Here is a 21,615-nt window from a genome sequence, read left to right as displayed (position 1 = left end):
GGCATAGCTGGTTATATTGGTACATACACTATGCTTTATCATCAGAACAAATGTTTGCTTTCTAGCTTCGGGCTCAGCCCCTGGATCTTTAAGTTTTTTTTTCACATCTAACTGCTTTGTTTTAACCTGCACACGTGGAAGCTGATCTAGGGTATACAAATGGGAAGGGACAGGATTTTCCTCTTGGGTGATGGTGAAGTGGCTTTCTTCCAAGTTTGAGTTTCGGTCTAATGATTATTTTTCTTTCCTCGTGAAACTGTCTCAGTTTCATCCCGAACTGTGCTACGAAGAGGACTGGAAGGTTTCTTAGGTGGTTGCAGTTCACTGAGAAAGTGCTTTTGACTTCCGGCAAGATATAAATTAGCTTGGGTGTGGGTTATGTTAAAAAAAAATCTCTTAAGCACAGCAAAAGTTTTGTTCTGTGGGGAAACTATAGAGCCCAGATTGTGAAGCAAGAGGTATACTTGCTCTTTTGATGTAGGAAAACTTTAACCTGCATGTCTTAGGACCCTACCTTTCTACCACGTTGATTCATAGCTTCTGAAAAGTTATTCTGTCAAGTGCAGTTTTAAACTGATTCTTGTGGCCTCAACGTTGAACTGCACGCTTAAGCAAACAAAACCAAAACACCCCCACACTTTTCTGGGTTGGATTCTTTTACCTGGTTCCACATCGAGAGAGTAGCTATCTATTTCCAGATCGAGCTGCTGTGCGGCCGCAGAACGAAAATCCTCCAAGACCCCTCGCACAGCCTTGGTCAGGTTATATGGCACTGAATTAGCAAACTTCATTTTGCTATTCACGATCACACTCCCATTTCTGAAGTTAAGTATTTCAAGTTGCTTAAAACCCGTGAGATTGGATCGTAGATATGGAACCAGCTGCAAAAATAAAAGAGGGTTTACTCTTAACGGTGTTCTAAGTGCTCAGATGCTGCTCATTCCATTTGTACTCATATTTCATTATCTGAGGCATAAATTTCAGTTCCTTTTTTGACACTGATTTTTTTTTTTTTTTTTTGCGGTACGCGGGCCTCTCACTGTTGTGGCCTTTCCCGCTGCGGAGCACAGGCTCTGGACGCGCAGGCTCAGCGGCCATGGCTCACGGGCCCAGCAGCTCCGCGGCATGTGGGATCCTCCCGGACCGGGGCACGAACCCGTGTCCCCTGCATCGGCAGGCAGACTCTCAACCACTGCGCCACCAGGGAAGCCCTCAGTTCTTTTTTTATGTTTGTTTTGGATTGAACATGAGACCAGAACACCACTATTTAATGATCTATTTGCAGTGATTATGTCCCGTATTTCCACTTTCCTGGGTACTGAGATGAATGGGCAGTGATTTTCTTCATGATGAATTGTGAGAACAGAGGATTGAAAAAAAAATCCAGGTCAATGCTATCAGCCAAGAAGGGATGCCAGGTTCAGTTATTTAAAAAAAAAATCCAAGTAAATAAAAACGTGTTCCAAACTGAGCCCAGGAGCAGACTGACCTATGCCTGGTCAATAGGACATCCATTTGGAAGCAACCAATTTGAAATGACGTATTGAAATAAACAACAGCTGAAACATCAGCTCGTCTGTCTGTGCAGGATGCTTCATATCAACACAAGTGTGGTGAAGTGGAAAGAGCAGAGAACTTGGCTGTCAGAAGACTAGGTGTCAGTCCTGTGACTGTTGCTAGCCAGTGGTGTGACCTCATCAAGCCATTAACTACTGTAGTACCTCAGTGCTCTCACCTGAATTGTGAGGGAGAAGAAAAGTTGTTCCCTAAGGACCTTTTCCAAATTATAATTTAATAATCTCAAAATGATACCCCAGAGGATTGTGCTTCACGTTCCCACACCTGTCTCTTGTAAGCCACAGCCATCCTTTTTTTTTTTGGCTGTGCTGCATGGCATGTGGGATCTTAGTTCCCCGACCAGGGAACCTGTGCCCCCTGAAGTGGAAGTGTGGAGTCTTAACCACTGGACCACCAGGGAGGTCCCCACGACCATCCTTGAGATCACTTTTCAGAAATGTCTGAAACTCAGCGATGTCTGCTTTGTTTCCGGCCTTGAAAGTGAGCCCTCTCCTTCATGAACCAACACCCACGAACCCAGAGAGGGCACAGATGCAAACTACAATCTCCCAGGCTTGGCCCAGACCTGCTTTTCCTTTGCCCCTGTCCCCACCCCACCAGAATTTTGACACTGACCCAGACCCACATGTTGGTACCCCTTCCAGTAACTGCCCCCCCCGCACAAGGTCATTGTGAAAATAAAATGAAATTTTATACAAAGTGTGGAACCGCTCTCTCCTGTTTTCTCCCACCTGCTTTGACTAGGCTCATTCTCTATGTCTTAACATTGCTTTGGCCCCTGGTGGGAATTCCCTGTACTCAGCTAGTGTGCAGACAACTAGCTGCTCCCATCTCCCAAATCATTCTCCTCTTCTTCACGGGAAAGAGGCTGCCCAGCTAGAGACCACATTTCCCAGCCTCCCTTGCAGCAAGCTGTGGTCACGTGACCAGTTCCCACCAATGGAATATGAGTGTAAGAGATGTGGGCAATTTTGGCATCACTTGCTTAGGAAATTGCTTGCCCTGGGCTTCCTCTCTTTCCCCTTCTCACAGTGGAAACAGGGATGTACCGGCGACCCAGCTTAGGCTGCATGAGTGAGGAAACACCCTTGGTCTTGGCAGAGTTATAAGATGAAGGGATTGTGAGTCCCTGGATGACGTCATAGAGCAGAGCTGTCGCACCCACCCAGTGGAAGAGAAATACACTTGTACTCTATTTAAGTTACTGTATTCTTGATCTTTTCATTATGGCAGCCCAGCATGTACCCTAGTTAATACACCTGGGTTCAGTGCCCTGGGACTCTGTTCCTTGAGATTGTCCCAATATCTACTCACCTCATTTGGGGGAGGGGGGAATAGCACAAAGTCTTACTTTAAAGTTCACCTGAAGCATTGGTGTTTATGTGGTTTTAATTTGCTAATGACTTAACTTATATGAAGCTTACAAATATTTTTCCTCTTATTTAGAGGAAATATATTTATTTCCTATATTTATGAAGCTTAAAATATTTTTCCTCTTCAGAAATTCTGTAATCTTTGTGCTATGCATTGTGTACTTGAATTTCATTAGCCGTGACTGTGTAGAGGTTCATAGTTCAGCAGTTTTCACTGTGCATGTATTTCTAGTACATGTGAGTTTGGGGGGTGTTTCATAAATCAGGGTTATATGCCACCATGATTGTCTTCTCACTTTCTTTGTTAGGGCTTGGGATGCTAAGCCATTTAGTCAGTTTTTTTTTTTTTAGTTTTATGAGAATTGAAGGGGAACTAAAAAAAAAAAGAATTCTTACACTTGAACTCTTGGCCTCACTTGTGCTGGACTTTTCTAGCCTTGAACCCTTTATTCAGACGGCTGGAAAACAGCATGTGGTATTATAACTTAGGGAAAGTACGCTCATATTGTTTATAAATTCCAAGTTCAGTCCGTGAGTGGTTATGTATTATTCCTGGGAAAACTAAATCGGGAGGAACTATAATGAAAAGGTCTTAAAAATAAGTTTGTTCCCAGGATTCTGGGCGGCAGTGGCCCATTGGATCTGAATCCATCTCAATGCTCTAGCTGAATGCCGTTGGCAACAGCTATCTCAGAGGCTTGTCTCTTCCACCTTGCATTGCTCAAGACAGCTAGGGATTATATTATAAAATAATAGCAAAAAAAAAAAAAAGAAAGGAGACACACAGATAGCTGTATGTGGTGTCCACTCACCAGTTGTGTGAATCGCTGCTCCAGAGCTTGGTACTCCAGTGAGCTCTTGTTGAACAGGTCAGTGGAGAAGGGCACGTTGGCCACACGCAGACTGAAGAACACCACCAGCTCTCGGCCCCTGGCGGCGACGGTCATGGCGCTGGTGGTGATGTACTGCAAAGCTGGGCCAGGAGTGATGTTCTCCAAGAAATGATCCAGGGTGGAAACATACCCACTGAATCCCAGTACCTCAGAGGATGCGTGAGTGCTGGTGAGATCCGTTCCGTCTAAGTCTCCGACTGTATCTTGACTGCTGATACTCAACCTGCTGTCTTCTGAAGATGCAGGTGAATGTGAAATTTCCTGAGCCAATTGGCTGATGGCAGAATAATCATCGGTGGGGATGGTTAGCCGTGGGATTAGTACTGTCTGATCAAGGGAAATTATGTCTGTGGCACTTTTATCAGTCTGAGAAAAGATGCTTGATGAAGTAAAAAAAGGTCGAGTTTCTGATAGGGAGGTGGAGGCCACAGCAGGTGGAGACCAAGAACTGTCCATGGAGGAAACTCCTGAGACCAATTCATTATGTCCAAGCATCCCCGCAAAGAACAGAAAGCAAAAAAGAAAATCCAAAGTTAAAATTACTTTTGGAAAAATAGCATTTGACTATCTTAATGTCATATTTTATTTTATTTATTTTTAAATTTCTTCGATTTTATTCCAGTTTTATTGAGATATAATTGACATACCTCACTGCATAAAGTTAAGATGTACAGCATGTTTTAACTTACTTATGTAGTGAAATAATTACCATACATAGTATCATATTTTAAAAAGCAAATTGGTGGTAATTCCCTGGTGGTCCAGCGGTTAGGACCCCGTGCTTTCACCGATGAGGGCACGGGTTCAGTCCCTGGTCAGGGAACTAAGATCCCGCAAGCCACATGGCACGGCCAAAAAACAAAAAAGACAAATTGGTACAGAAAGGGCAGGCAGGCCTGTGTCCACACCTAGGGAGACATAGGGTGGGTCTCTATAACCATTTTATTCAGGCCCAATACTTCTGGATATGCGAGACTAAAAGAACACCAATTGCCTAGAATTACAGGAATTACTTACTGCCCAGTGAGACACAGCACATCTAGGGACCAGGTGGTCAAAAAGGACTAGGTCAGCAGGTGGTGGCACACCACAGATGGCTTTGGGGTAGACTTGGATCCCACATCCCCATCTGGACCTCCCAGACAATTAGCTGTGCTCTTTTGGCCTGGAGTTTTATTCACCTTCCAATCATGCAAACCTGAATTTTATGTAATTGGATTTTTGGGGGGATCTCAGCTTATCACATTTTGGTAGTTTCATCAATTAAAATTTAAATTATGCTTTTCCAAAATTGGATAATCTGACTGAATAACTTGCCTATTTGCAAAATGATGTGGAGACCGTGAAGATGTGGGTTACACATATAATTTGAACTTTGTATTGGCCATACAACTAAATATTGGGTAATATTTAAAGGTTTTTTTCATTCCTACATGATTATACCTTGATGATACCACCACTTTGCATTGCTTTCTTGAGTAAGTACATATTGAACTACTGAAGTCCATTCCCTTTTTGGTGCAAAATTAAAATCAATAAGTATTTATGAACTAAGAAAGTGGTTATATGATGCTTTCAGATAAAGATATTGGTGGGTTATTAAAATATTCCAATAAACCTAAACCTAGAGCCACTGATAGATAATATTTAAGGCATTAGGTAGATCAAAACAGGAAGCTTTCTGTGAACACTTCGGTGGCATTTTGGCAAATATGGGGGAAAGCTGTGTTAAAGTCCAAATGCTAAGCATGATGAATGGACTGTCTGGATGCAGATATAATCTTTGGACTCTCAGTCAGCTAATTTACTAGAGTGCAATCACCCAAACTGAAAATCCAAGTAATAAACAGCTCTGAAAGGTAGAATCATATTACTTTTATTAGTTTCTTAAAATAAAACCTGTCTGTGGAGAATTTAACCAGATTTCAGAGAAGCACACCCTTTTCTTCCACCTGGGGAGGATGCCTAAGTGTGTCTACCCATAATTCACTCAACTATCAGAAATGATGTTTTGTAACATCCAAGATCTTTCTAGATATACACTCGTAGTTTTATTCAAATCTCTATTGCCATGGACTGAATGTTTGCATTCTTCCAAAATTTATATGTTGAAATCCTCATCTCCAATGTGACAGTATTTGGAGGTAGGGTCTTTGGGAGGTAATTAGGTCAGGAGGGTGGAGCCCTCATGAATGGGATTAGTGCCTTTATAAATAAAAAGAGACATAAGAGAGATGATCTCTCTCTCTCTCTGCCATGTGAGGATACAGAAAGAAGGCATCTGTGTGCTAACCAGAAAAAGCCCCTCACCAGGAATTGAATCATCCAGCAATTTGACCTTGGACTTCCCAGCCTCCAGAACTGTGAGGAAGAAATTTCTGTCATTTAAGCCACCCAGTCTATGATGTTCTGTTATAGCAGCCCAAGCTGACTAAGACATCCTTGGAAAGATCTGGGATAAATAAGTTGAAGGCTTCAAGTACTATCAGTGGTTTGATTTGACTTTGTGCTGGGGGGAAATGCATTTGAATCTGAGCTCCTCAGCGCTCTTCCAGATGGTCAGGGTCAGGGAAGAAGCACAATGACAGGTGTCTTCTTTCTGCTCCAGGCCAGAATCTCATTACTCATACCTTTCTCAGTACAGAGATTTTAGTCAGATTAAAACAGTCTGTTGCATTATGTCATCAACCAGCAAACAAGAATTTCTAGCTCTTAACCTTTGTGGCATCCTTTAAAAATTTTTTTTTTATTTTTTGGCTGTGTCGGGTCTTAGTTGCAGCACACGAGATCTCTTGTTCAGGCTCACGAGCTCAGTAGTTGTGGTGCGTGGGCTTAGTTGCCCTGCAGCATGTGGGGGGCACTTAGCTCCCCGATTAGGGATCGAACCTGCGTCCCCTGCATTGGAAGGCAGATTCTTTACCACTGGACCACCAGGGATGTCCCTGTGGCATCTTAACCTTAATCATTCACATTCACAATAAACCCAACCAAGTTATTTCACTGATAGAACCGTTGGCTATTTAAATGTACATTGTTAGATAAAATACAGGATTCCCACTGGAACGTACTTATACTAAAACGTTATTTGTTGTTTATCTGAAATTCAAATTTAACTGGTTATCTTGTATTTTTCTTTGCTGAATGTAGCAGCCCTATTTAAGTGTGATTTTAACAGACCCCTCACAGTCTCTCAGCTTGATATTGAAACTACCTAGGCTATAATCAATTCTTTTGAAACAAAATATCATCCAGACATTACCACCACTTATAAATGTATTTAAAATAATTATTCATCAGATTCTTATGCAAAAGACATGCCAGCAACAAAGGCCATCCTAACCCTAAGTTTTTACACTGCAATGGAGAAGGCAAACACGAAAACCCAAGGCCATTTATTTCATCATGAGGTATGCAAAACAGACTCCAGATAACTTGACTTTTTAGCTGTCATGTTAGAGCATGCGTAGAGTTCTCATGAGGGCATGAGGTATGTTTATATGTATGTGTGCCCAGGGGGCCGCTGGTAGAAGCCCAGCTGCTGGGTGTAAAGGAAAAGGCTATTTTGGTCACTTTCTGGGCAGGAGATCTTCCCGCAAACAAAGGCCACAGATGAAATGCTCCAAACCAGAGTGGTTGAACTCAGGTCCAGCTGAAGCCCAAAGTGAGATAAGCCGGTAACAGGTGAGGATGGGCTCAGTGGGGGCAGCCAGGAGCCCCACTAGTAGCCAGAGGAAGGCACAGAGACGTGTGAGGCAAGTGCAGATGAAAGATCGTTCTACATGCTGCTGGAAAGAGTCACACATCTACATGCATCCACTAATCATAAACATCTGGTGGTCACCTGGTTTATGTTTAAAAACCTAAAAACAAAGATTCCACAGTCTCCTCTAGATCTTCAAGTGATGTGACCAGCAAGTTCTTAATTCTCTATCAAACAAATCCATTCTTCTTTATCACAACAAAAAGTCATCTTCTTTTTGGCATATTATAGAAATAGAACATATGTGTTTACTATTCATTCATTCAGCAAATAGATATTGATGGCCTACTATGTGCCAGACACTCTTCCAGGTGCAGGGGTACATCAGTGAACAAAACAGATAAAAGTTTCTGGCCCCAAGAAGGTTACTATCTAGTGGAGGAAGACAGAAATAAACAAAATAAGCAAAGGGAAATATATTCTATACCAGGTGGTGATAAGAGCTAATGAAGTAACATGAAGCAGGAAAGAAGGTGGGAATGCTGGGTTTGCAATTTTATATGGTGGTCATTGAGAATGCAATATTTGAGCAAGACCTGAAGGAGGTGAGAGAGTTTAGCCATGCAGCAAATGCAAATGAGAAAGCCAGAGAAAGAAGGGTGTCTGTATTGCTCCAGGAACAGCTGGCTGTGAGGGCAGCATGGTCAGAATAAAGTTCTATACTCTCAGTTGAGAGTGAGGGTGACTAAAGATATTTTTAAACACATAGAGTCTCAAAAAATTCCTCTTGGGCACCCTTTCTTAGGATGTGTTTACCTAAAATGATAGGGTAAACCAAGAAATAGGAAGACATGGGGTACTGAAGAAAAGTTAGGGAAATCTCCAGGAAGAAGGTGAAGGGAAATCCCCATCTCAGAGAGATGGGTACTCGAGGTGTAAAAGGAAACTAAGTACATGCGATGCTTGTATCACCAAGCCCTCTGCCATTGTACCAATTTTTTTTTTTAACTTGAGAAAACTACTAATGGATGTGCACCATAAAACAAGAGAGTGAACTCAGAGGGGCCTGAGATCTAGGGATCAGGGAATCCAACTCAGGAGAAAGGCCAAGGAAATTTTAAGGATGACAGAAAATGGAAATCCCAGGTGACAGCTGTCCAAAAGCCCTAGAGAGTAGTAGTCCAGGAGAAAGAGAAGGTCTTTGAAAATTGGAAGTGATAAGTTACCTGATGTGGAAAATTCTACTGGAAATTTCAATGCAAAATTTGAAAAGAATTGGCAATAAGTACAAAGAACATTAAGCAAATAAAAAAATCAAAGAAAACATTAATTCCAGGAAAACAGAAAGTAAACATATTTAGAGCAAATAGTTCATCTGTAAATACATAATGGAAACATTGAATATTGATTCAATAATAGTTATTACCATATTGATAGGGAAGGGTGTTGTAAGAAACTTAAATCCTTATTTGCAATAATAGGAAGTCAGTAAATAATGTATAAAACAGATGAGTCAAAAGATGTATATTATTTAAGAACATAGCAAGAATAAATGCCAGAAGAAATAGCTGAGTTAAAAGGGAGTACTTTTGGTAAGTGGGACTGCACAGTGGGGAAGTGTGAGATAGCAAAATGCTGTATTTGTCAGAATACTTCAATGATTTGGCTTTAGAAGTATTAAATGTTTTATTTTGAGACAACTGAATATTCAAATGCAGTTCTAAGAATAGTAGAGAAGGGCATCAGTGAAAATGGCAGAAGAAGAAACTCCAAAAGTCAAGTTGTCCTTCACATTTGAAAGCTACAGGTAGTAAGTAGCTGGGATACAATAAGAAATATATATTTGCCTCAGCCTCCAGTTCCTGACACAGAGCTCCTAAATTTCTGAACCTTGAGCAACAGCTGGAAAAGTATGCCATCAAACCCGTTCCAGGGAGAAATTGGGAGCTGTGTGTGTATGCCGGCTCCCTCTGTGCTGAACCCCAGGGGAAGGCCACAGGAAGTGCTTGGTACCCATTTAAAATTGCCTCTTTTGTCTTCTGTGGTTCTGGGGGACTGTGAATGCTGAGCTCCATTGGCTGCCAGAGCTGGGTGATTTGGGAATCAGTCCCTCTGATGGCAGCCATAAAAGTTGGGAAGCCAGTTTTTAGCTGGTTGATCAGAAGTACAAGTGACAGCCTGGGACTTTGGTATCTACAGTAGGGGGCAGTCTTGTGGATCTGAGCTCTTTATCTGTGGGCTCTGCATCAACTCCAGGTGTTTAGTGTCATAATTGAGTTGTAGGACACCCAGCTGATGTCTGGAGAGTCGAGAATTGGTTGATACAGGAAAACTCCCTACACATTTGATATTAGAAGTGCTGTGAATAGAGAAGTAGCTCTTCTTTTAGTAGCCAAACCCTCAGGAGCTTTGATACCCTTCCTGAAGCAATGATCTGATGATACAGTCCAGCCATTATCTGATGATACAGTCCAGCCAACTAAAAGATACATCAAAACAGAGAACTCAGGAATACAGAAGCTATGATAGAAGGTTTGAGATTGAGTCTTAAATCCATTTAAATATGGAAATCTGTCCAGGAAGCCATGGGAGTTGTGACCGCAGAATCAATTTTAAATTTATAAACCTTGACCATGTAATATACTCATCTAATTATCAAAACTTGGGACGTGGGGGAGTGAAGATGGCTGGACTACGGGTGTTCTGATAGTCTTACCTTTTATGACAGTACATCAAAAATGCTCCCTAATGTTGGTACATACAGTGTAAATGAAATGACTCCAAATTACTATTTTAGGTAATCTTATTCTTAGCCTTTAGGGATCTTTTAAGAATGAGTATCTCATAAAGTAAGGAAGAGGGAGACCCTCAAGATGGCGGAGGAGTAAGACTTGAAGATCACCTTCCTCCCCACAAATACATCAAAAATAGATCTACATGTGGAACAGCTCATACAGAACACCTACTGAATGCTGGCAGAAGACCTCAGACTTCCCAAAAGGCAAGAAAATCCCCACATACCTGGGTAGGGCAAAAGAAAAAAGAAAAAACGGAGACAAAAGAATAGGGATGGGACCTGCACCTCTGGGAAGGAGCTGTGAAGGACGAAAAGTTTCCACACACTAGGAATACCCTTCACTGGCAGGGATGGGGGCTGTGCAGGAGGGAAGCTTTGGAGCCACAGAGGAGAGCACAGCAACAGGGGTGCGGAGGGCAAAGCAGAGAGATTCCCGCACAGAGGATCGGTGCTGACCAGCACTTACCAGCCTGAGAGGCTTGTCTGCTCACCTGCTGGGGCGAGTGGGGGCTGGGAGCTGAGGCTCGGGCCTCAGAGGTCAGACCCCAGGGAGAGGACTGGGGTTGGCTGTGTGAAGACAGCTAGTGTGCCACTGGCTAGCTAGCTAGCTGGGAGGGAGTCTGGGAAAAAGTCTGGACCTGTCAGAGAGGCAAGAGACCATTGTTTTATGGTGTGCGAGAAGAGGGGATTCCTGCTCCGTGTGCCCACAGAAGGCAGAGCACCACCTAAGCGAGCTCCAGAGATGGGTGTGAGCTGCAGGTTCATTCCAGGAACACAAGGATTCTTCAATATACGCAAATCAATCAATGTGATAAACCTTACTAACAAATTGAAGGAGAAAAACCATATGATCATCTCAAAAGATGCAGAGAAAGCTTTTGACAAAATTCAACACCAATTTATGATAAACACTCTCCAGAAAGTGGGCATAGAGGGAACCTACCTCAACTTAATAAAGGCCATATATGACAAACCCACAGCCAACATCATTCTCAATGGTGAAAAACGGAAACCATTTCCTCTAAGATCAGGATAAAGACAATGTTGTCCACCCTCACCACTATTATGCAACATAGTTTTGGAAATTTTAGCTATGGCAATCACAGAAGAAAAAGAAATAAAAGGAATCCAAATCGGGAAAGAAGAAGTAAAGTTGTCCCTGTTTGCAGATGACATGATACTATACATAGAGAATCCTAAAGATGCTACCAGAAAACTACTAGAGCTAATCAATGAATTTGGTAAAGTAGCAGGATACAAAATTAATGCACAGAAATCTCTTGCATTCCTATACATGAACAACAAAAAATCTGAAAGAGAAATTAAGGAAACACTTCCACTGCAACAAAAAGAATAAAATACCTAGGAATAAACCTACCTAAGGAGAAAAAGACCTGTATGCAGAAAACTATAAGACACTGATGGAAGAAATTAAAGATGATACAAACAGATGGAGAGACATACCATGTTCTTGGATTGGAAGACTCAACATTGTGAAAATGACTGTACTACCCAAAGCAATCTACAGATTCACTGCAATCCCTATCAAACTACCAATGGCATTTTTCACAGAAGTAGAACAAAATATTTTACAATTTGTATGGACACACAAAAGACTCCTAATAGCCCAAGCAATCTTGAGAAGGAAAAATGGAGCTGGAGGAATCAGGCTCCCTGACTTCAGACTATACTACAAAGCTACAGTAACCAAGACAGTATGGTACTGGCACAAAAACAGAAAGATAGATCAATGGAACAAGATAGAAAGCCCAGAGATAAACCCACACACTTATGGTCACCTAATGTATGACAAAGGAGGCAAGAATAAACAATGGAGAAAAGACAGCCTCTTCAATAAGTGGTGTTGGGAAAACTGGACAGCTACATGTAAAAGAATGAAATTAGAACACTTCCTAATGCCATACACAAAAATAAACTCCAAATGGATTAAAGACCTAAATATAAGGCCAGATAGTATAAAACTCTGAGAGGAAAACATAGGCAGAACACTCTATAACATAAATCACAGCAAGATCCTTTTTGACCCACCTCTTAGAGAAATGGAAATAAAACCAAAAATAAACAAATGGGACCTAATGAAACTTAAAATCTTTTGCACAGCAAAGAAAACCATAAGCAAGATGAAAAGACAACCTTCAGAATGAGAGAAAATATTTGCAAATGAAACCACATAGGATTAATCTCCAAAATATACAAGCAGCTCAATATCAGAAAAACAACCAAATGCAAAAATGGGCAGAAGAACTAAATAGGCATTCCTCCCAAGAAGATATACAGCTTGCCAACAAACACGTGAAAGGATGCTCAACATCACTAATCATTGAGAAATGCAAATCAAAACTACAATGAGGTATCACCTCACACCGGTCAGAATGGCCATCATCAAAAAATCTACAAACAATAAATGCTGGAGAGGGTGTGGAGAAAAGGGAACCCTTTTGCACTGTTCGTTGGAATGTAAATTGATACAGCCACTATGGAGAACAGTATGGAAGTTCCTTAAAAAACTAAAAATAGAACAACCATATGACCCAGCAATCCCACAACTGGGCATTTACCCTGAGAAAACCATAATTAAGAAGAGACATATACCACAATGTTCCTTTCAACACTATTTACAGTAGCCAGGATATGGAAGCAACCTAAATGTCCATCAACAGAGGAATGGAAAAAGAAGACGTGGCACATATATACAATGGAATATTACTCAGCCATAAAAAGAAATGAAATTGAGTTATTTGTAGTGAGGCGGATGGACCTAGAGCCTTTCATACAGAGTGAAGTAAGTCAGAAAGAGAAAAACAAATGCCACATGCTGACACATATATATGGAATCTAAAAAAAATGGTTCTGATGAACCTGGGGGCAGGATAGGAATAAAGACACAGATGTAGAGAACGGACTTGAGGACATAGGGAGGGGGAAGGGTAAGCTGGGACGAAGTGAGAGAGTGGCATGGACATATATACACTACCAAATGTAAAACAGATAGCTAGTGGGAAGCAGCTGCATAACACAGGGAGATCAGCTCGGTGCTTTGTGACCACCTAGAGGGGTGGGATAGGGAGGGTGGGAGGGAGGGAGACGCAGAGGGAGGGGATATGGGGACATATGCATATGTATAGCTGATTCACTTTGTTATAGGGCAGAAATTAACACAACATTGTAAAGCAATTATACTCCAGTAAAGATGTTAAAAAAATAAATTAAGGAAATATTTATCTGAAATTCAGCAATTTCTTGAGTTTTATTTGTTTCATTTTCTTATGTTGAAGTCAAGTAATATTAAGTGCAGTACATTTTATTTGAGTGGCATTCCAGAAAAATTCCATGTTTGTAAAAGCCTTTCTATGTAGCCTGTCTATTAAAATGTATTGAGAGATAGCTGGAAAAATAGATTAAATACTTAGTTATTTCTGAGTAGCACAGTTTTAATATTATTTTATTTTCCCTTTTTGGTAATTTTCTTCCTCCTTTAGCATTTTAAATAATGAGCATGTATGATTTAAAAGTAACAGTAATTACTATTTTTAAAAGTCTATTGTTTAGTCTAACATAATTATACACAATTTTTTGGAAATCTCCAATATTATATTTTTGTGCACCATGAAATATAGAAATACACATTACATAAAATACATTTATAGACATATACAGTTAAAAATTTTTTCTTATAGATGTTATTTTAGATTTTTGCAAACTTCAGATAAAAAAATAGCTCCTTGGTAAACTGAGGTAAATATGAAATTTCGCATGTATCTACTTATTAAGTAAGTCTTAAGCAGAGAGCCACCACAGAAGTAAAAATATTTTACTCCAAATCTTTGTTACTGTTAACATTAAAATAACATTTGGATTAAAACTGAAATTGTTAAGAAACTTAATTCCTACACCGTGGAGTGGAGGACTTCATTGTAGTTTCTTACAATATATTTTAGTTAGATGTTTCTATGGGGTTATGGCCTCAAAATCTAGTCTTAGACTCTTGAGAGGCAGGAAGAGGGATGGATTGGGAGTTTGGGACTAGTAGATGCAAACTATTATATATGGAACGGATAAACAACAGGTCCTAGTGTATAGCACAGGGAACTATATTCAATATCCTGTTATAAACCATAATGGAAAAGAATATGAAAAACAATATATAGATATGTATAACTGAATCACTTTGCTGTATAGCAGAAATTAACACAAGGTTGTAAATTACCAATACTTCAACAAAATAAATTAAAAACAAAAAGAACCTTGAGAGGCAGGATTGAGGATGAGATGGGAGGAAACTAATATTTATCTGGCACCTGTTATGTTCTAGGTACTGTACAAGGGATATTTTTTAAAAATCTTCAGTTACTTTAAGCCATAAGTTTTCACCTGATTTTTACACTCTGCACTCACTACTTGATGTCTTTGAAATATCTAATTTTGTCTTCTTAAGTGATTAAAGTGAGTAATTAAGAGAGGCTACAAAGATGAGGGTCCCCTGACCAGAGGTCATTATCAGAATGAGCTGTGGATGTCAGTGTATTTTAACAAATCATCAAACAAGGCACATTTCTTTCCAGTTTAGTGTATTATACTTTTCCCCCATTAAACAAAAATGCCTAATCTGTGATATCTTATTAGACTTAAACCCTGCCTCATATAATATAAAAACTACAGAGCTCTGAGTCACACCTGATTACTTCCTCTCTTCATTGTAACATAATTTCTAATAGCTTTCAGTTTAGAATCAGCCCTCTAGGAGAAAATTGTACGACTTGGAAAAAGAGAACATCTATCCCTGGTTTGTTGGTGACAATAAAATTTGCCTTCACTGAAGAAATGAGTATTTGGGACAAATGAAGTAAAGTGACATGGATTTGACGTGCAGTGATATTGTAGCTTTTAATAGCATGGTTATAGTTCAATTCTGAATGGTTTCTGAATCATTTATTCCAAGATTATGGAAAAGGTTGTGTTTTTCCAGCTTTGACTTGCAAAGTGAAATAATCAATATATTTTTCTCTCTACTAATAATAATGTGCCTGAGAGAATGATAAAGATTAATATTACATATAGTGTGCATTTGGGCCTGTGGAAGACCCACAACACATTACATGGTATGGTAGCCTCTAATGGGGTCACTGATGAGCCTTACTTCCTGTTTTTAATATCCCTGTGGTGTCCCCTCCCACGCTGTAGAGGCTGACTTCCATAGCATGCTATACAAACGATGATGCATGATTCTGAGGTTAGGTCATACAACATATTACTTCTTCCACCTCGTTGCCTTGAATCAATTGCTCTGGAGGGAATCAGTTGCCATGTTGTGAGGACACTCAAGCAGCCATGTGGAGATGCTTGTATGAGGAAGAACTGAGGCCTTCTTGAGGCCAGTTTGCAAGATGTGTGAGTCATCTTGGAAGAAGATCCACCAGCCCCTGTCAAGTCTTAAGATTATAGCCTCAGTTGACATCTTGACTGCAACCTCATGTGCGACTCTGAGCCTGAACCAACCAGCTAAATTTTTACATAGATTTCCAATAACAAACAATAAATGTTTATTGTTGCTGTCAGCCACCAAGTTGTAGAGTCACTTTATATGCAGAGACAGATAACCAATCCACATAGAACCCCTTAAAGACCGGGCATTGCAGGATTTAAGTCTCCCAGTCTCTAACTCTGGCTTTAATCAGAATACCACAAAGGATCTGGCTTTGGTTTAGGATATTCTTTTTTTTAATTAAAAATTAAAAAAAAATTTTTTTAAATTGAGGTATACTTTTTTTTTTTTGGCCACGCTGTGTGGCTTGTGGGATCTTAGCTCCCTAACCAGGGATTGAACCTGGGCCTTGGCAGAGAAAGCGCCGAGTCCTAACCACTGGACCACCAGGGAATTCCCTATTGAAGTATAGCTGATTTACAATGTTGTGTTAGTTTCAGGTGTACAGCAAAGTGATTCAGTTATATATATGTGTGTGTGTATATATATAAATATATAAATTCTTATATATATTCTTTTTCGGATTCTTTTCCTTCATAGGTTATTACAAAATATTGAGTGTAGTTCCCTGTGCTATACAGTAGATCCTTGTTGGTTATCTATTTTATATATAGTAGTGTGTATATGTTAATCCCAAACTCCTAATTTATCCCTCCTTCCTCTTCCCCTTTGGTAACCATAAGTTTGTTTTCTATGTCTCTATTTTCGTTTTGTAAATACATTCATTTGTTTTTTTTTTTTTAGATTCCACCTATAAGTGATATCATATGATATGTGTCTTTGTCTGACTTACTTCACTTAGTATGATAATCTCTAGGTCCATCCATATTGCTGCAAATGGCATTATTTCCTTCTTTTTTGTGGCTGAGTAATATTCCATTGTGTGTGTGTGTGTGTGTGTGTGTGTAATTCCATTCCACTGTGTGTGTGTGTGTGTGTGTGTGTGTGTATAATATCAGTATTCTAATCTGCAATGGGGACATTAGATGCCAGTCTATTTACAGGGAAGCTTTTAGAACAGGGTGTGTGTTTGTGTTTATGGTGGGAAGAAGGGGAGGAGTGAGTAGAAGGAAGGACTGAGAGACAGACGTAGCTTGTGCATTTAGGAACGTGGTTTCTATCCTCAGCGTTGCCGCTCTGAATTGTATTTACCTAATCTAGGTTGCCGTAGGCGACTTCCATGCTAGGTGTCCCCAACCCGACCAATTCAGTACCCCTTTTTCTAACAAATATTTGGTAATGCCCCCTTATGATCCTGAATGAGCTTCATCAAGAATATAACAAAGCAAATAACACACTTTCAAAAAAGTCAATGCATTGTTCAAACTGTAACATAAACAGGGGGGAAGGGTGGGGGGAAGGGATAGATTGGGAGGTTGGGATTGACATGTACACACTGCTATATTTAAAATGGATAACCAACAAGGACCTACTGTACAGCACAGGGAACTCTGCTCAATATTATGTAACAACCTAAATGGGAAAAGAATTTGAAAAAGAATAGATAAATGTATATGTAAAACTGAATCACTTTGCTGTACACCTGAAACTAACACAACATTGTTAATCAACTATACTCCAATATAAAATAAAAATTAAAAAAACTGTAACATAAAGGAGAAATAAAAGGAAAATAATTTATAATAGCACAATATGTAATTCAAAAGGCATTATAGCACCATAAGACATAATAGAGCAGTTAGATTCCTATATGTACTTATACGTAAACACCTATAAACATCATTGTGGATTCCACAGATACAATGGCAGACAGATTCAGATGTTGTATTGGCCACATAAACACAATGATCACTACTGTCATAAGAGAAGTAGTGATTTCCTGAATTGGTGGCTAACACTTCGTAAAGTTCATTATACACATTGGCTGAATTTGCAGAAAGCTCAGGTTAAATTAAATTTTGCAAAATACATTTTGCAAATTATACTTATATAAAAAAAGAAGTGTCAGGAAAGAATGTAAAGGACTTAAGTGTCTTATCTAGTGCACTTTCTGGGTTTTCTGATCTATACGGGTCTGTGCCTTTTATCATTTTTGCAATCTTTTAGTTGTAGTATACTTAGAGTAATGCAAATTATTCTTGTCCATGAAAGACAAAGGGTTTTCATCAGGTGGGATATAATTGACTATTTCCGTGTGGCTATTGGCCAGTTTTGCATAAACTTGTAAATTTATTTCCTCATTTTTAATTGCTGATTGTGTTGTTTGAATTCTCCTTCAAACTGGTCATAACGTCTTACTTTTTTCCTCATTAGTAATTTGCTAAATAGAATCTTTGACTTATGTTCATTTTATATTTGTATGAGAGTAATGATTTTACCTTTTAATAAAGTTTTACTTTAACAGGAGTTAGGTCCAGGCTTAGAAATTTACAGTTTTCTGCCCCCCCCCCATATACATGAATATCTAGCAAGATATACAAAAGTATCAGTGGATATACAGACTGCCAACAAACACATGAAAGAATGCTCAACATCATTAATCATTAGAGAAATGCAAATCAAAACTACAATGAGATATCATCTCACACCGGTCAGAATGGCCATCATCAAAAAATCTAGAAACAATAAATGCTGGAGAGGATGTGGAGAAAAGGGAACACTCTTGCACTGCTGGTGGGAATGTGAATTGGTACAGCCACTATGGAGAACAGTATGGAGAGAGACTTTTTCCTAAATTCTAAACGTGCTCATTCAAAGCAAACAAACAAATACACATAGAGGTATTCATTTACCTGTCTTCAAATGCTTTCATTCGTTCCATCTATAAATGAAGTTGGGTAAGTTTTGTAAATGCTGTCTTTGGATGACATTTTGCGAACATTTTATTAAAATTCTGTGGATTAGCACTTGTTTCAACATTCCAAATAGAATAAAGCTAAGACACGTGCTCTGGCAAGGATTTTACCTAAGTTGACAATACAGAGAACTTGCCACGTAGCACGGGAGAGTTGTTATTTTTCCATCTCATTCATTGCCAAGCAAAAAAAAAAAAAATAGAGACAGAAGAAATTGAAAATCATCTTATCTTTTGGTTTACTCAGTGGTCAAAAGACATTAAATTTTCTCTGAGATTATAGAATCTAAAGACAAAGTTCCCATTTTCCTGACACATTTTTAAGGTCAGATGAATGATGTGACCTGTCTCTTTGAGCAGAAGTGTATGACAATGACTGGTTTGCTCAGTTGCCTGTGCGGACTTCCTTCTAGAAACTGACCACTGCATGCAACTTGTTATTTCCTGATGCCTTTAGGAATGCAGATTCATCTTCTTAAAACTTAAAAACTAAAGGAATTCATGGGAGTTTCTATCCATGTAAATGGATAGAATTCCCTTGTAAATGCTCTTGCTATTTCTACCTTAAGGACTGCTAAAATGTCACTTTCCCTCAATGCAAGAGGTGCTTCTTTGATTACAAAGCTGATCGTATTGTAAACTCCCCGAGTCTTCACAGCAGAACCCAAGGTGACATTCCTTCCCCACAGTCTCAGAGATGACCTTGTCAGCTCCTGGTTGCTCACTGGCCTCAGACCATTTGCACAACTGGTGCCTTATACTCTCTGTAAAAATGGGCAAAAGAGAGTCAGAAATATTTGCCTTCCCACCCTCATTGTGATGTTACCTCGTGTGGGTCAAGGTAAGAGGACACGAGACAGCAATCCTGTAGCTATGAATACGCCATGTCCCAGTCGCTCGAGAAGTGATACGGGTGGGAACGGGTGACTATGGGATTGGCTAGATGTCACTTTGACTGCCTCGCCCATGTCACCCTGGTGCCTGTCTCTCCGTGGCTTTCTTCTGCACAATGTTCTGTCTACTGTGTATTTCCTGCCCCCTTTTCTACCGTGGGCTCCTTCCAACTCCACAAATGCTGACCACCTATTATCACTGATGACAAACACACCTTCACATTATGACTAAGGGCATTCCATCAGGCAGCCCTGCTTTCTCTCTGCGCCAGATGAATTGTCAAATTATTACCTGATTCTGCCCATTCAAGTCCTGGCTTTGCATCTTTTCCTGCTGACCCAATGTATAAAGCACTCTCTTTTTTTTTACCTACTATGCTCATTCAAGACACACTATTATGGTTAATTTGATGTTAGTTAGGCCATGATACCCAGATATTTGGTCAAACATTATTCTAGCTGCTTCCGTGAAAGTATTTTTTAGATGAAAATAACATTTAAATCAGTTGACTTTGTGTAAAACAAATTACCTTCTATAGTGTGGGAGGGCCTCATCGGTTGAAGGCCTCAATGAACAAAAAAAGAAACCTGACCTCCCCAGAGGAAATGGAAATTCTGTCAGCAGAGTCCTCCCTGGGTCTCTGGTCTGCCAGCCTACCTTGCAGATTTTGAACTTGCTAGCCTTCACAGTTGCATGGGTCAAGTCCTTAAAATCATTATGTTGACCTAGTTATGTGGCACAGTTTTCTGTATTTATCAACCTCTTCTTTTCTCCTCACTGTAAAATACTCGAGAGATCAATCAGAAGCATTGCTAATAATGGATACTTATCAACCTTCCTCATTATGTAAATATGAACCAACAAAAATGGATGAAAGTGGCCATGTCAAGGGTCTGAGAACAAGCTAGGGCTGGCATCTCCTGGAATGTGCTCACTGGTCGTATGACCATAAAGTGGCAACAGGAAGACCATATTTGGACATCTGGGAGTGTGACCCAGACCAGCTCACTTGCATATAGTACAGACATTGCAGACACATAGATCACCACCACCCACTATTGAGCCCGTAACAGACGCTGCTCATTAATCAGGCCAAGCTTTCTTGCCGAAGCCATTCATGGCTTCAGAATTCTTCATAATGGTTTTACCTCTTAACTACCACTCAAGTTAGTTCATTTTTGTCCAACTCCCCTTCTATCACCCAAGTCCAGGCCATCCACATTTCCAGCACGGATTGCTGTTAACACTCTTCTAGCTGATTGCTTGCTTTTGCCCACCTCCAGCCAGTTCCTCACAACGCAGTCAGAAGATCTATTTAAACTCAGATTTGCTGTGTCACTCCCAAGCTTAAGACCCCTTCAGTGTTCTTAACAGGGCTCATAAAACTCGATGTTTCTGTTCATTAAAATGTTGAAAAGAGATTACAGGGACCACTACTCCGCATAAAACATTGGATCATAACTTGAGGACGGAATTGGGAAGAGCTGGAAAAAGGGTGGTCATGGAGGAGAGGTTTGAGAGAATGAGGGTTGAATAGCGCTGCAGCAGGGAGAGGGCATCAGATCAGTTCAACTGGGGGCAGAAAGTCAGAAAACACATTTTCTTGGCAATTGCCACAATTTGGGGCAAATTCCCAAATATAAAATTTGGAGGACAGCACTATCTCAGCTTTGATCCAATTTGAGAGTTGGAAGGCCTTCACGTTTCAGTTTTCTCTGGGCGTTGTGAAGATGGTATCTAGGGATGGAGCATAATTGCAAGCCCCTGTTGAATGGCCGTCCCTTCCTTCTTTGAGATGAGATTTTCCCCATGGACCTCTGAACTCTTTTTATTAGTGGCATATTCCTGCTGGGAAAATTTACTGTTTGGTCCTCAATTTAGAAATACAAGGAAGAAGAGGCAAACATGTTGACCTTAGTGGTGTAAAGTTCAGCTGAGTTCTTCTTACAAATCTTACCAAGTCTTAATTATTATCTTTTCATCTTGAAGTGGAGCAAATTAAATAACACCTTGGCCAGGCTCTCGTGGTTGAGAGTTAGGAAGTAAAACGTTTTGGCTGGGA

General features: G+C 40.0%; 1 protein-coding gene across 2 annotated transcripts in view; it reads right to left on the bottom strand.

Moving 5' to 3' along the window:
* The window catches only part of IMPG1 (interphotoreceptor matrix proteoglycan 1), a 94,100-nt gene that overhangs the window by 23,472 nt on the left and 49,013 nt on the right, over positions 1-21,615 (bottom strand). For both annotated transcript variants that reach the window (XM_060168041.1, XM_060168042.1), the window contains 2 exons: positions 3,764-4,292; positions 662-881 (listed from right to left, as the gene is read on the bottom strand). In XM_060168041.1, the coding sequence (XP_060024024.1) occupies positions 662-881; positions 3,764-4,292 (749 nt within the window). The remainder of the gene's footprint in view (positions 1-661; positions 882-3,763; positions 4,293-21,615) is intronic.

Source organism: Lagenorhynchus albirostris, chromosome 12 (assembly GCF_949774975.1).
Source record: "Lagenorhynchus albirostris chromosome 12, mLagAlb1.1, whole genome shotgun sequence".
NCBI lineage: Eukaryota > Metazoa > Chordata > Mammalia > Artiodactyla > Delphinidae > Lagenorhynchus > Lagenorhynchus albirostris.
The sequence above is the reverse complement of the archived record's forward strand: the minus strand, read 5'-3'. Positions and strand labels throughout refer to the sequence as shown.